Source organism: Tribolium castaneum, chromosome 1 (genome assembly GCF_031307605.1).
Source record: "Tribolium castaneum strain GA2 chromosome 1, icTriCast1.1, whole genome shotgun sequence".
Lineage (NCBI taxonomy): Eukaryota > Metazoa > Arthropoda > Insecta > Coleoptera > Tenebrionidae > Tribolium > Tribolium castaneum.
The window spans coordinates 1677370-1693561 of NC_087394.1; the positions used below are offsets into that span (position 1 = coordinate 1677370).

A 16192-nucleotide genomic window follows, 5' to 3' on the forward strand; every position below is an offset into this window, starting at 1 on the left:
TCTCGTTCTGGCCGAATGCATCTAATTATCTTGGTGGAGTTGCACACACGTTGTACCCCGGGGACACCGCTAGAGATATGGCGGGCAGTGGCGCCGCGCTCCACTCAAGAAAATTTAGGCGCCACCGTCACTCAGTCACACATTGACCGGCTCAAAGCCAACACCAAGGGCCTCCTCCGATGACAACCGCCTTCACCATGTCGGCCCTGCTGCTCTCCATCCTGGGCCTCTCCGTGGGCATCCCCCACTGCCCCATGTGGAAGGAGATCGCGCCCTGCACCTGCCGCATGGACTCCACCAAGCTCACCACCATCCACTGCGACAAGATGACCTCCTACGACCAGGTGGTGCGCCTCCTCAAGGGCCACTTCGCGCCCGAGGACCGCGTCTCGCTCAAGATCTCCTTCAGCAAGCTGGACGACCTGCCCTTCAGGGCCTTCAACGAGCTCAACATCTCCATCGAGAACCTCAAGCTCAACCACGACGGACTGGGGTAAGGGTGATAAATTGACGTAGTGATGAGGATGACAAATGACAGGCGAAACAAACAGATAACCTCCGACCTTCTCATGTTTCAATTACAGCGTCGCCTGCTCGATTATTATCGCTGGTAAATTCATTTTCCCGGAATTACTCGCTAATGGCACGATATCGTCGCTTTAATGAATGAAATCTCTGACATCGACGCGGTTTTTGGAAGCGCTGCTGATAAAGACATTCGCAAGAAATAACAAACGGTAATTGATTTGATGATTGCTTCTCTGAAGCGACTTTGCGGACTTAAATCGGCACACGTTTTCACTAAATTGACCATAATTGCACTTTTCCTTTTGGATTTACTCGGAATTCGGACGTTTATACAAATTTGGACAACCCTTATTAAGCAATTTGGCACTTAGTCAAGCTTTTTTCATTTATTTTTTCACTTTCCAATATTAAAAAATGGATAATTTTGCTGTTTTAAAGTTTGAAAAGCCCTAGATAAATCTGTTTTCATATATGATTGTGTTGTGTACTATTGACATATTTTTAAATTTTAGACAGCTCTAGTACAGTTGGGTACAATTTGCTACTGACTTTTTGACACTTATTGCGTGTGCATAATTTATTCTGAGCTCATATTTTATTTTTGATATTACTATATTTTTTTAATTTGGACAACCCTAATAAAAAGAATATATTATATAATTTATTTTTGACGTTTGAACTAACAAATCAATGTTATGTTCTTTAAAACATTAATTTGATATTGACAAACCTAACAATAATTTTCTTTTCATTTGAAATATTATAAATTAAAACATACACGTTTTTGATGTTGAAAATGTTCAATATACTTATAATTTGAGATTTTGTTACGAATTTGCTAAACCTTAGTCTTCTCAGAATTTAAAATATTAAATTTAATTAATTTGATATTTTTCAATTTTGGACAGCCTTAAGATAATCTTTTTTTTGGACAACCCTTAAATGTTGTTGATAATTTGTCCCGTTTTTATATTTCTACTGCAAAAAAATGTTTAATTTAAATTTTTTATTTGAAGTCCCTTAAAAAAATTGACGTTTTTTACAATTTTGGACAGCCTTAAGATAATGGAATAATCTTTTTTTGGACAACCCTTAAATATTCTACATAATTATTGTTGATATTTAAACAATTTGTTCCGTTATTATATTTCTACGGCAAAAAATGTTTAACTTAATTTTTTTATTTGAACTCCCTTAAAAAAATTCACATTTTTTTACAATTTTGGACAGCCTTAAGATAATGGAATAATCTTTTTTTTTGGGCAACCTTTAAATATTCTACATAATTATTGTTGATTTTAAACAATTTGTCCCGTTTTTATATTTTCTACGGCAAAAAAATGTTTAACTAAATTTTTTATTTGAACTCCCTTAAAAAATTCACGTTTTTTACAATTTTGGACAGCCTTAAGATAATGGAATAATCTTTTTTTTTGGACAACCCTTAAATATTCTACATAATTATTATTTTTATATATTTACCCCAAAAAATTACATACATTTGAACTTCCTCAAAAAATCTCACTTTTTTGTGATTTTGTAAGTCTTTAATTTAATGTTTTCTTTAACAAATTTCGAGAACCTTGGCAATAATAACTATTTACTGTTACTTTTCTTTTATTTGGAATGTTTTTATAATATCTTTGAAATAACAAATCATAGAAACTTTTTTCGTCTATATATTTATATTAAGTAATAATAAGTATAAATAACATTTTGTAACTAACATTTGTACCTATTTTAAAACCCTAATTTAGCATTAAATTTTAATTAATTTGACATGATTTTACAGCCATAAAATACTCGAACAATTATTTTCTTTATTGGGAGAATCTTAAAACCATCTTACGTAATAACAATTGTCTAACTGTCTATTTCTGCCAAAAAAGATGTTTCAAAAAATATTTGGACTTTATTCAAAAACTCATTTATTAATAATTACTTATCTTTTATGTAACTAATTATTATTTTCTTTGACTAATTTTAGGAAACATTAATTTTAATTTGGAGTGTTTTATAAGAAAAGTTCTGAAAATGTCAAATGATACATCTGGACAGCCCTGGAACAATGTCATATAATTAATTTTTGACATTCCTTCACGTAGTGGAATTATTTTCTTCAACATCTTCGTACTTTTATCTTTTTTTTTTCAAAATTTGCCTTAAAAAGTCAGATCATACTTTGATATTTTTTTAAAAATATGGATGGCCCTAAAATAGTCCACATAATTTATTATTGGCCTCTTTATTTTTTTTCGTTTTTTTGTTTCTAACCATATTCGTTTTTTTTAAATTTGTACGCTCTTTACATTTTTTTGTCAAAATTAAAAACTTTTGACAATTTTTTTAAATTTGGACAACCCTAATTAAGTTAAAAAAATTTTTTTAGTTTTGTTTGGACCTTATGTAATCATATTTTAAGAAATCACAAATTTTGGTGTCACTTGTGTCTAATTTTTTATTTATGTTATATATTTTTAAACACTAATCTGAATTAAACTCCGAAAATCGTTACCTTTGACTGTTTCAGATGTTCTAAGTGATAAAAGAGAATAATTTTATGACCACGGAAAATAGAATTATAACATTTTTCTAAGCAGTTATTTTTTTATTTGGACACAACACTGCTAAAATTGACCTTAGGCTGGTCCAGCTAATAGGAAAAGTGATCCAGATTTAAATGATTTGACCTAATTTTTGATTGATATTTCGTCAAGTGTTGGCAACAATTTCGATCAGTTAAAGTTTGGTGGAATTTTGCATTTTGTTCTCTGATTTGTTATTTATGAACAATTGACGTATTCCGATTTATAAATCTTTGATCGCATCAATGCAAATAAAAGGTTAAATGGGTTAATAGGCAAATGTCGAATCAATTTGGAGCTGCAAGCACCTGTTATTGGCTTGATAACGAATAACAAACTGACAATGATTGTGGAAATTGTGGAGTAAATCAAATTGGAAATGTGGCAAAAACTCGATGTAAACATGTTAATTCGGGCGTTCAGATTGACCATTGTGTGTACTATAATGGGACGGTTGAAACAGATGAGTATATTTCCAGAGATGTTGGCGCCATCGGCTATTAGACCATTTGATCAGATAAATTTTTAAACGGACGTGCTCGCAATAGCAACGAGACGAACACAAAAAATACGTGCACTGGCTTTTAACAATTTTCTGGCTTTATATAATTTATTACAGATCGAACTTTGATTTTTATTACAACCGCTTTTTATTGCTCGATAAAAGGTTGAGAAAACTCATAATCATGCTGCAAACCTTTGGTATAGAACTGTTTACCGATTTCGAAACACGTGACAAATTATTGCGACTATCACGAACAACAAATTCATTTCAAACTTAATTTCACTAAAGCTTTAAAAATATATTGACCTGAATTTTAATTTTTTTTTAAAGAGTTTTGACAATGACAATTGTTTTGACAATTTATGAATATTTTTCTTCGTAATTTATAATGTTTTGAATAATTGTTATGATTGTTTCAGTTTTTTTTATTGCTATTTCTTTTATATATTGTATTGTATTGTTTATACAGGGTGCTCAAAAAATGGCGCACCAACTCAATGGAGTGTGGTAAAGAATTGCTTACATATAAAGGTAAAAATAGTAAAAAAATTCTTTGTATTACAGTTATTCATAAATAACTAATTTTAGGTAAATGATATGTGGCAACATTGTCTAACAGTCATGATCGCAATAAAATTTGATCATCAATAAAAATAAATTATTTTTGAAACGGTTTCCTAGGAAATAACTCCCAGCGTTGGCACATCTACAAACTGTGATTTTTTTGATGAATTTTAATTTTTTAAATTAAAAAAACTGCTAAAGTCTTATGGGAAATTTAAAAATAGTTATTCATCGTTGTGTTAGGGAACGATTACTTAGTGTGAAACATAGAAACATTAAAAAATAATGAAAACTGAAGAAGTTAACAAAATAAGTTTGTAGCTCCAGATTTTTTTAAATATGACTTTAGGAATTTTTTCAAGATTTTTCCCGTGATCTACACATGCTTCTCAACAACGTACCACTGAGTTGGTGCGCCATTTTTTGAGCACCCTGTATATTGTAATGACTACTCGTCCATTTATTACATTGTCTACTATAGATTAAAAAATCTGATGGAAATAAATTATATTATTATTTATTATTATTATTATCATCATTATTATTATTATTATTATTATTATTATTATTATTATTATTATTATTATTATTATTATTATTATTATTATTATTATTATTATTATTATTATTATTATTATTATTATTATTATTATTATTATTATTATTATTATTATTATTATTATTATTATTATTATTATTATTATTTCTCAATACAAGTCGCCAAATTATTTTTAACAGATTTTAAAGCAATTTTAAGCCTCGATGAGTCTAATTCGAAGAATAAAATGTTGTATTCAGCTCGTCGAATAAAATTTATTACCATTTAAACTGTCTTTTTAGAAACATTAACAGTTAAGTGTCTTCTCTGATAACTCAAAAAATATTCGACAATGTACATTAAACGATCAATCAAAAAATTTTCAAAACTGTAAAATTTACTGAGGTTTTTGGCGTTTTTTTTTGACAAAATTTAGTGAAATAAATGAGTTTCTAACTGAAAAATTAACGACAAAATTTTTCAAAAGTTTTGTGGTTCTGGTTGAAAAAGTGCAGAAACGTTTTGAAAACAAAAAAACGTGTGCGTTTTGATCTAACTTGGTATTTTTTGAATTCGAATTTCGCGGAATGAGTGAATTTCTGATAAAAAATGCACTAGAAACTAAAATAAATGTGCAAAAATGCTTGAAAAAGTTTGGATATTTTTGACTAAAAATTCACAAATTTGGTGATTTTTTATATTTATGACGAAATTCGGCATAAATTGCGGGTTTTTGAGTCAAAAATGTGCTGAAAATAATAAAAAACGATAAAACAATGCCATTAGGAATGATTTTTTGACTTTATTTTTTTATAATTTTTCGAAATATGAGATCTTCGAATTGAAAAATCAACTTACATGTTTGAAAAATCTTGAAACAACGTCTTATTTACCTTGGTTTCGTGATTTTTAATGAAATTTGGTGGAAAATTTCAGTAACAAATTGAAAAAAAGTTTTAGCCTTTTTCTCTGTTTTGTGTTTTTCGAGTTAATTTGGCGGCTTTTGATCTAATTTGTGCAAAATATTCACGTTTTCAGTTTTTGCTTCAGAACTGTAAAATTTACTGAGGTTTTTGGCCGTTTTTTGACAAAATTTAGTGAAATAAATGAGTTTCTAACTGAAAAATGAACGATAATGTCGGACGAAATTTTACAAAAGTTTTGTGTTTCTGGTTGGAAAAGTGCCAAAACATTTTGAAAACAAAAAAACTTGTGTTTTTTGACCCAACTTGGTATTTTTTGAATTCCAGTTTCGCGGAATGAATTTCTGACAGAAAAATGCACTAAAAACTTAAAAGAAATTAAAAAACAATGTGTTTTTTGCAAAAATGCTTGAAAAACGGCGCAAATTTAACAATAGTGTGGATATTTTTGACTAAAAATTCACAAATTTGGTGATTTTTTAGATTTATGACAAAATTTTTAAAATAAAAAAATATTAAAATAGTACATTATTCCACGAGTTTTATAAGACGTTCTATTGTGGCATGAATGATTTTGGAGCACGACGAAGGAGTGCCACAATTAAGTCTTATAAAACGAGTCTAATATACTATTTAGAATAGAATAGAATATAATTATAAATAAAATAGAATATAAAATAATTCTATAAAATATAGAACAGAATAGAAAATAGAATAGAAAAAATAATTAGGTACTACTTGATTCTTGATCACTGCGTGAGCTATTTTGTACTATATCTCAACCAACGCTTGCTATTGAATAATGTATTGGTTGATAAAAAGCTCTGAAAATTTTAGGCCGTTTTTTTGAAAAAAAATAGTGAAATAAATGAGTTTCTAACTGAAAAATGAACGATAATGTCGGACGAAATTTTGCAAAAGTTTTGTATTTCTGGTTGAAAAAGTGCCGAAACGTTTCAAAAACAAAAAAACTTGTGTTTTTTTGACCTAACTTGGTATTTTTTCAATTCGAATTTCGCGGAATGAATGAATTTCTGACGAAAAGTGCACTAAAAACTTAAAAGAAATTCAAAAAGAATGTAGTTTTTTTGCAAAAATGCTTGAAAAACGGCGCAAATTTGGATATGTTTGACTAAAAATTCACAAATTTGATGATTTTTTAGATTTATGACAAAATTTTTAAAATAAAAAAATATTAAAATAGTACATTATTCCACGAGTTTTATAAGACGTTCTATTGTGGCATGAATGGTTTTGGAGCACGACGAAGGAGTGCCACAATTAAGTCTTATAAAACGAGTGTAATATACTATTTAGAATAGAATAGAATAGAAAATAGAATAGAAAATAGAATAGAAAAAATAATTAGGTACTACTTAATTCTTTATCCCTGCGTGAGCTATTTTGTACTATATCTCAATCAATGATAAAAAGCTCTGAAAATTTGACGACGTGGTTTTTTTGAAATGTAATAATTTTTTGAATATAATTTGCGTGGCGATAATGTTGAACCCGGATCAAGCAGCAGATCTCCGTCGGTTGGTCGCGTGCCCAGACAGAAAGCTCTCTCTGTCTCAACGTCGGAGACTTCAACGCTCGCTTCTTATTTTTCCAGACGGGCTGCGAATCGCTCGCGAGACCGCTTTTTTCCTCACATTCCTAAATGCCGGAAGTCGCGCGCCAACACATTCATTCGGAAGCAGGCAGGCAGGCAGAGAGGAGAAGGGAAAAAAGGGACACCTAGGCGCCTAAGAGTACGGCGCCATCGGTCGGTGATGGTGGTGGTACCATTGACCTCGTCAGAAAAATGATGGAATCGCGGACACGACCGATCGATTTACGATCGATATGTGTTACAGGGAGCTGGCGGGAGACACTTTCGACGGACTCAACAGAGTCGTCTTCTTCAGCTTGGCCGATAACCTCCTAGGGAAAGTACCGGAGCATTTATGGAAAAGGATGCCGGGGGTGAGGACGGTCGATCTGGGAAGGACCAAGATCAAGGCACTCACCGGGTCCAGCTTCAAAGTAATTCATTTAGCAATAACAACAATTCAATGCATGAAAACTTGAAAAAAAATGGGAAAAAACGTCCTGTTTTTTTTTTCATATCCTTGTCATGGCATGCCGTTACTTCTTCTTTTTTCCTAGCAATTTTTTTCTTCTTTCTCTGCCAAATTATAGTTACTTTTTCTTTAATTTTCTGTCCTTACTCTACTTTTTCTTTTTCTTTTCTTCCAGCACTTTGTTTTTCAACCTTCATCATTTACTTTTTCTATTATACTTTTTATTTTTCTCTATCTTCTTCTTTCAGGTCGTTTTTTTTAATTCTAAACATTTTGAAGTTTTTTCGTCGTCTGTTTTCTAGATCTGTTGCATATGTTTTGTCTTTTAATAGTCCGCTTTTTTATTATATCTAACAAAATAACAAAAAACTTGTGTTTTTTGACCCAACTTTGTATTTTTTTAATTCGAATTTCGCGTAATTTCTGACAAAAAATGCACTAAAAACTTAAAAGAAATTCAAAAAGAATGTAGTTTTTTTGCAAAAATGCTTGAAAAACGTTTGGATATTTTTGACCAAAAATTCACAAATTTGGTGACTTTTTAGATTTATGACGAAATTCGGCATAAATTGCGGGTTTTTGAGTCAAAAATGTGCTGAAAATAATAAAAAACGATAAAACAATGCTATTAAGAATGATTTTTTGACTTTATTTTTTCATAATTTCTCGAAATATGAGATTTTCGAATTGAAGAATCAACTTACATGATTGAAAAATTCCGAAACAACGTCTGATTTACCTTGGTTTCGTGATTTTTGATGAAATTGGGTGGAAAATCAGAGTAACAAATTGAAAAAAAGTTTTAACCTTTTTCGATGTTTTGTGTATTTTGAGTTAATTTGGCGGCTTTTCATCTAATTTGTGCAAAATATTCACGTTTTCAGCTTTTGCTTTAGAACTGTAAAATTTACTGAGGTTTTGGCCGTTTTTTTGACAAAATTTAGTGAAAGAAATGAGTTTCTAAATGAAAAATGAACGATAATGAACGAAATTTTGCAAAAGTTTTGTGTTTCTGGTTGAAAAAGTGCAGAAACGTTTTAAAAACAAAAAAACTTGTGTGTTTTGACCCAACTTGGTATTTTTTGAATTCGAATTTTGCGGAATGAGTGAATTTCTGACAAAAAATGCACTAGAAACTTAAAAAAAATTTTGCAAAGATGCTTGAAAAACGGCGCAAATTTAATGATAGTTTAGATACTTTTAATAAAAAGACACAAATTTGGTGTTTTTTTAGACGGGAAAAATGTCCTGTTTTTTTTTCATATCCATATCATGGCATGCCGTTACTTCTTCTTTCTTCCTAGCACTTTTTTAAAATAATTTATTAAAAAAAAGGTGAAAAGTATGTTTTATTTACATTTTTTGAGCATTTCACCAGGTTTTTTTTAATTATCTATATTTTTTTGTTTCTCTCGAGTTAATTTGTTTCTGTCAGATATCAAAACGCGTTCAAAAATTGCAAAAATTAATAGGAATTGTTATGTAAATTTAATAAGTTGATATTTTTATAATTATTGAAATTTTTATGCGTTATTTTTTACAGGTATGTACCTACGTGCTTTAAAACGTTTTTTTAAATGTTTGAAATTAAACATTATTTTGTTTTTTTTTTAAATCAACAGTTTTAAAATTGAATAATTTGACAACTGTTTACAAATTTGGGCAGCCCTGAGGCAGTCGAACAATTAATTTTTTTATTTGGACAATCCTGAAAGTCCTATGTAATTTATTTCTGATTTTTTTCTCTTTGGATTCACTTTTAGAAATCCCACGTTATTAAATGATCTTTTAGAATTACCTGTTTATACAGGGTTATTCACATAAGACTCCAAATCAGTCAAGTACAAAATGCAACATAAAATACAGATTAATTAGATTTCTGGTATGGTGTCAAAACTAATTAATTTCTACTTGAATTTATGATTTGAATTTCAAATTGTGAATCCCAACGTAAACTCGGAGTTTTATGTGAATAATCTTGTATGTATTCCTGATTTTCTAAAAATTTACTTATACTTGTGGTAATTCAACAACTGTTCTATAAGGTTTCAGTATAAATGAAATTTGAACAAACATAAGATTTGATTTCTTCTTTTTTTATTTAATGATAGTTCAATTTTTTTTAACTTTATCATCAAGCTTTTTCCAAAATGCTTCAATCTTTTCCACTTCAACCAATATTATTTAATATTTTTTTACCTTCTTCTTCCCATGCTTCAATTTTGGTGATTTCTTCAATTAGACCAAGTTAGTTTTTACTAACTCTACTTCTGGTAACTTAAGTTACCTCCTCTGGTAATTCACAATATGTTTTATCTTTCTGTTAGGTTCAAGTGAGAAGAACAATTTTTTTTGAGTGGCCCTTTTGAAGAAGTGTCATGATATAGAGTAATAGCTTGGAGGTTTCTAATTATCTTTTTCTGCAGTCTATCTTGAAAAGATTTTTTAAGTTTTGAGCCTATTTCTCAGTTTTTACTTAAATAATTTGAATTTCTTCTGGCAGTTCAAGTACAGTGGATTTTATTTTGAGCGATTTTTTTCCAAAAGTTTTAATTTCTTCAATAGTAAGTGGTTTCAGGCTCTTCAGTTTCTCGAATAGAAAATACTTGTCTTTTTTTCAGTCTCTCTTCTATAAATTTCCACCCCTCACCTATTTCTTTTCTTCTTCAAATCTTGTTTGTTGTTCTTTTTATCATCTTCTTCCTTCTTCTTCATTTTTCATTCTTTTTTGATATTTCCTTCACGTTTTTATTTTTTCTAGGACCTCCCGGTGCAGTGCTTGGTCCTTGCCGGGAACTCCATCTCCCAAATGGACCAAGACTCCTTCCCCAAAGAAGTCCAACGGTTACACATCGGACGTAACAACCTCAAAACCCTCAACAAAACTCTGACCAACCTTTCCGACCTCATCTGGTTATTTGCCAATTCAAATGAGCTAACAGACCTAGAAGGGGAGTTACCCCTTGATGCCAAAAAACTGAAAATGATCCACTTTTCCAACAACAAGATCGAGAAACTTCCTCAACAACTCAAAACCCTAACATATCTCGAATCCCTTTTTTTCCAATACAACCACATCCAAAGTCTTGACGGCACGTTGGGAAAAGCGCGGAAACTCGTCCGTGTTGTTTTGGAACACAACAATATTAAGACAGTAAGTGAACGATTTTCCATTGTTTGCCAAGGATAATTTTGGATGATTTCTAGTTGACCAAAGAAGATTTTACCGAAAACGAAATACTCGAATCTCTTATTTTAGGCCACAATGAGATCACCTCCTTGAATAACTCGCTTTTGAATTTGAAAAATTTGAATTTTTTGAACATGACGTTCAATCATCTTAGCGAGTTTTCGTTTCAAGAGATTGTGGGCCTTCAGGAGTTGAAAAGTATCGATTTGTCGTACAACAGAATCAAAACATTAATCGGACCGGCTACTGTAAGTGTCCCAAGTGTGTTTTCGTCCATTATTTCTAATTTTTGCAGAATTTGGTCGAATGGAACATAAAATTAACCGAACTTAAACTGGACCATAACGAAATTGAGTCACTAGATGGCGCTTTGTCGGGTCTGCCCGAACTTTTGCGGCTCAATTTAAGCTTCAATAAGTTGCGAAGAATATCACCCGATGATCTGATTGGTTTAGATCAGTTGAGGTTGTTGGACGTGTCTCATAATTATCTAACAACGTTGGAAGAAACGAGCAAAGTGAGTGAAGAAAAAAATTAAAATTGGTAAAGTTTGCTATTTTACAATTATTGCAGACTTTTCTTCCACGTTTGGAAGAGTTGAGAGCCAGTCACAATTATTTAACGATTTTGGAAAGAGATTTCCATGGACTTCCAGTTTTGTGTCATGCTGATCTATCAAATAATCAAATTGTTGCACTTGGGAGGGATTTAGTGAGCAAAACGAGGTGCAAAATTGGTCATGGGGTGCATGAGGGAACGTGGGACACCCTTAAAATATATTTACAAGGTAAGTCATTAAAACAAGGTAAAAAAACTTTTTTTCAATTTTTTTCTACTTTTTTTCCGTATTAGCTTAAAAGTTGAAGTAAAGAAAATATTTTTAAGGCTTTGAGGCATTGTATACTATTCTAGATTATCAGACATTTTTTTCAGTGTAGACTTCAAAATTACATTTTATAATAGTATCGGGCATAAGGCATTTTATAATATTTAAGTTGAACAGAGGCATTATAAGAGTTTTCTAAACTATTGTTCTTAAATTATTTGCAACCTTTGCTTAAGACAATGCATGCCTAGTTTAGATCAATTTGTAGTGAAAACATTTTTCAGGCATTTTAAACTATACTAGAATGATATAACGCATTTTATATCGGTTTACAAAAATTTTAAGCAATTCATAGACATTTCTAGTACATCTTAACACGCCATCAATTAGTTCTAGGGCATTTTCTTTGTATGCGATGATTTTAGAACTGCCCAGGGCATTTTAAATTAATTTAAATTGGCTAAGGCATTTTAGGGCATTATCTGACATTTAGATAACGATTTTAAAGCCTTCTTGCAGCATTTTTACGAAACTTTCGGGCATACTAAACTACACGGTAATTATAGAAGGCATTTTTAGAATAGTACAATAACTTATTGCTAGATCTGTGGAGCCATTTAAAGAATTATGTCTGGAATTTTAGGTTATCCTACCACATGTTTTAGGCATTTTGACAGTTTTGAAAGTTACCGTCAAATTTTCACAAAATTTTTGGGCACTCTATTAACTAATCTATAACGATAGCGGGCATTTCAAAAACGATGCAATTTTCTTTAAAGTATCCACAGTAGCCTAACGCTATTCTAGACCATTTTAGATCTATCTAAGGCATTATAGTTGTTGGGGCATTTTATACTGAATTAGCAGAAAATCTTGCTATTAGTTGAGATTTTAAACAAAATATTTAATAAAATTTTAGGATTATTATAACGATGTAAAGCAATTTTAACACGTTATTTAACATATTATTTCGTTATTTATTTTATTTAGAATATTATTTGAGATACCCGTGACGGATCTTGAAATTTTTGAGGCATCTTAAGCATCGGTGTAGGGCATTTCAAAAACAGTGAGTAAGGGATTTTGCATTATTTTGGGCAGTTATGAGTGTTCTTGGACAATAAAAATACGAGTTTTAACCTTGTTGCAGCATTTTTATGACCATGCTGGGCATTTTATACTTATATGTTACAAGTTTTGAAATTTTCTTTACCAAACTTTTCCAAATTTTAGGGCATTCTAGAACGACGTACAATGTAGAATTTTTTAAAACTATTTACATGATTTTATAAGTCAGTTTTTTAGGCATTTTAACCTATTTTTGAATGGTATAAGGCATTTTATATCGATTTAAAAAGTCATTATGTAATGTGAAGCATTCTAGAGCTATGAAATCTAGAGGAAATGCATACAAATCTTGGGCATTTTTATAATGGGGCAGTTCTAAGGCATTTTCTCATTGGCTGGGATATTGTGCTATGATATTTGAATTTTTGGAGGCATTTAAAAACAATTTTCAAACCTTCTTTCAGTATTATCACGACATTTTCGGCATACTTTGTAACGATAGAAGGCATTTTTAGAAGCGTATAGTTACTTGCTAGATCTGTAAAGCCACATACATTGTCTGGGGCATTATCACTTCGGATTCTTTTTGTAGAAAGTAAATTTTACGAAATTGTTGGTATTATAAGTATTCTGAAACAGTGTAGGGCATTTTCAAATGATGCAGAAGGCATTTTACATTATCTCCGTTTTTTAGGCATTATCAACTATTCTAGAACGATGTAAGGTTTATACTCTAATATTATTTTAACAGGCATTCGGGCAGTTCTAGGGTATTTTCTTAACAGTTTTTGGGGTATTTAACAAAAAAAGTTGATTTTGCAATTTTCTTGCAGACAACCCGATTTTGTGCGATGCCGCCCTTCCCGAAATCATGTCCTCGATGGAAATCAACCACACCCGCATTTATGGAGTGTCCCATTGCCCTCCCATGAGCGAGCAGCCTGTCACCAGCAAACCCAACGCTTTCCTGGGCTACATCCCCGAAACCACCCCATCCCTCCCCGCGGCCATCGCCAGCCAAGCCGAGCCCAACAACCAGCTCAAACCCATGTTCAAAACCTCCGCCTACGAGGCCATCCAGCTCTCCGTCCCCCACAAAAACAACTTGGAGGACTCCGCCACCAAGAGCCAGCAAGTGGATTTGCACCAGAACGACCAGTACCGGATGGAGGAGCCGAAAATCGACCCCGTGAAGCAGGAAAAGCAACTCACGAAGTTGGCGTCGGAGATTGAGGAGTTGAGGAGTCGAGTGGAGGAGTTGGCCAATCAGAATCAGATTCTGCTCAACCAGTCGAACAGGTCGACGGAGAGGCCGCCCAACGATGGCGAGAGGAAGCCTTGAGGGGGCGAGTTAGTGCCTTTGTTTTTTACTGTAGTGTAGATTCTGATGCAAGTAACTTATTGCTAGTCATTTGTAGGAGAAACAATCAGAAACTTATGATGATGTTGAAAACAAAAGGGGTAGGAACGGGGGGCGATCAAGTATTGACTTTAGTTGTGAGTACAATTTATTATTTAGAGCAGTATGACAATAATGAGTGCCATGGATTTATCGAAATATGTATTTTTCTAGTAGTTGGAGACTTTTCTCTCATTATTATTTGTTAGGTTCCAATCCTGAACTCATCCAGTAGTCACTAGTGATGTAAATATTTTCATTACTAACTTTTCTACCTTTTAGATAAATGACGACATGCTGTCATAGTCATAGGCAATTTGTGTGTATTTATATTATTAAAAATATACGTTATTTTATGATAGAGACACCAAGTGTTTTATTTTTTATTAAAGCTTTTAGTCAACGAATGAGCTGAAATTTTGCACACTTACGTAATCTGCGTGACAGTTCGGAATTTTGCAATTTGCTTGACGCCAATCAATTTACATAAAAAATAAAAGTCTCACAAGGAAAACCTTTTATGTCATTAATAATTGAACCAAAACAATAAATCAAGAAAAACGCGCAAACAAATTACTTGTTTTCGTGGTTAACTAATTTTTGATCAAAGAAGCCTAGGTCTAGAAATTAAATTAATATTATATACACTGAATAAATTTTGCCAACTTAAAACCTAGTCCACTTTAATTAGAATTCTGTTATACGCCTGATAATTTAAAACAATCTATAAACTTTGCCAATTTCTTTTTTACCATCATAGGTCACTTTGATCATAAACTCTACGTGAATTAAATATCTGATTAAATCAAATTAAACTGGCAACATTCCACAATAAAAAGATAAAGCTTTAATTATAAAAATTCTATAACTTGATTCGGTTATTTTCATGTCTTTTGATTTAATGTTATATAATGTTGCCAACTTATTTTCAAGATAACCTGTGTTCAAATTTTAGCCTTGAAAAAATTAGAAACAAGTTTAAATTACTTGTTTCCGTGGATCACTTAAATTTTTGATCAAAAAAACCTAGATCTAGATATTAAATTGGCAACATTATAAGCACTGAGTAAATGTTGCCAACTTAAAACCTAGTCTATTTTATTTAGAAATTTATTTATACCCTTGATAATTTAAAAAATGACATAACAATCTATAAATTGATAGAATTATCCAACTTTGACAATTTCTTTTTCAGCATCATTAGTCACTCTGATCACAAACTCTACATGAATTAAATGTCTGATTAAATCAAATTAAGTTGGCAACATTCCACAATAAAGTGATAAAAATGATAAAGCTTGAATTACAAAAACTTTATAACTTGATTCGGTTATTTTCATATCTTTTGATTCAATGTTATACAATGTTGCCAATTTATTTTCAAAATAACCTGTGTTCAATTTTAGCTTTGAAAAAATTAGAAACAAGTTTAAATTACTTGTTTCCGTGGATCACTTAAATTTTTGATCAAAAAAGCCTAGATCTAGATATTAAATTGGCAACATTATAAGCACTGAGTAAATGTTGCCAACTTAAAACCTAGTCTATTTTATTTAGAAATTTATTTATACCCTTGATAATTTAAAAAATGACATAACAATCTATAAATTGATAGAATTATCCAACTTTGACAATTTCTTTTTCAGCATCATTAGTCACTCTGATCACAAACTCTACATGAATTAAATGTCTGATTAAATCAAATTAAGTTGGCAACATTCCACAATAAAGTGATAAAAATGATAAAGCTTGAATTACAAAAACTTTATAACTTGATTCGGTTATTTTCATATCTTTTGATTCAATGTTATACAATGTTGCCAATTTATTTTCAAGATAACCTGTGTTCAAATTTTAGCCTTGAAAAAATTAGAAACAAGTTTAAATTACTTGTTTCCGTGGATCACTTAAATTTTTGATCAAAAAAGCCTAGATCTAGATATTAAATTGGCAACATTATAAGCACTGAGTAAATGTTGCCAATTTAAAACCTAGTCCAT

General features: G+C 31.1%; 1 protein-coding gene across 1 annotated transcript; it reads left to right on the forward strand.

The window, feature by feature from the left end:
* The first annotated feature begins 34 nt into the window (after positions 1-34).
* ltl (larval translucida) lies at positions 35-14559 on the forward strand. Its single transcript, XM_064359848.1, has 7 exons — positions 35-493; positions 7503-7671; positions 10471-10863; positions 10917-11147; positions 11195-11416; positions 11473-11686; positions 13627-14559. The coding sequence occupies exons 1-7, from the start codon at positions 180-182 to the stop codon at positions 14133-14135; spliced, it is 2052 nt and encodes a 683-aa protein (XP_064215918.1). The 5' UTR covers positions 35-179; the 3' UTR covers positions 14136-14559.
* Positions 14560-16192: the final 1633 nt, after the last annotated feature.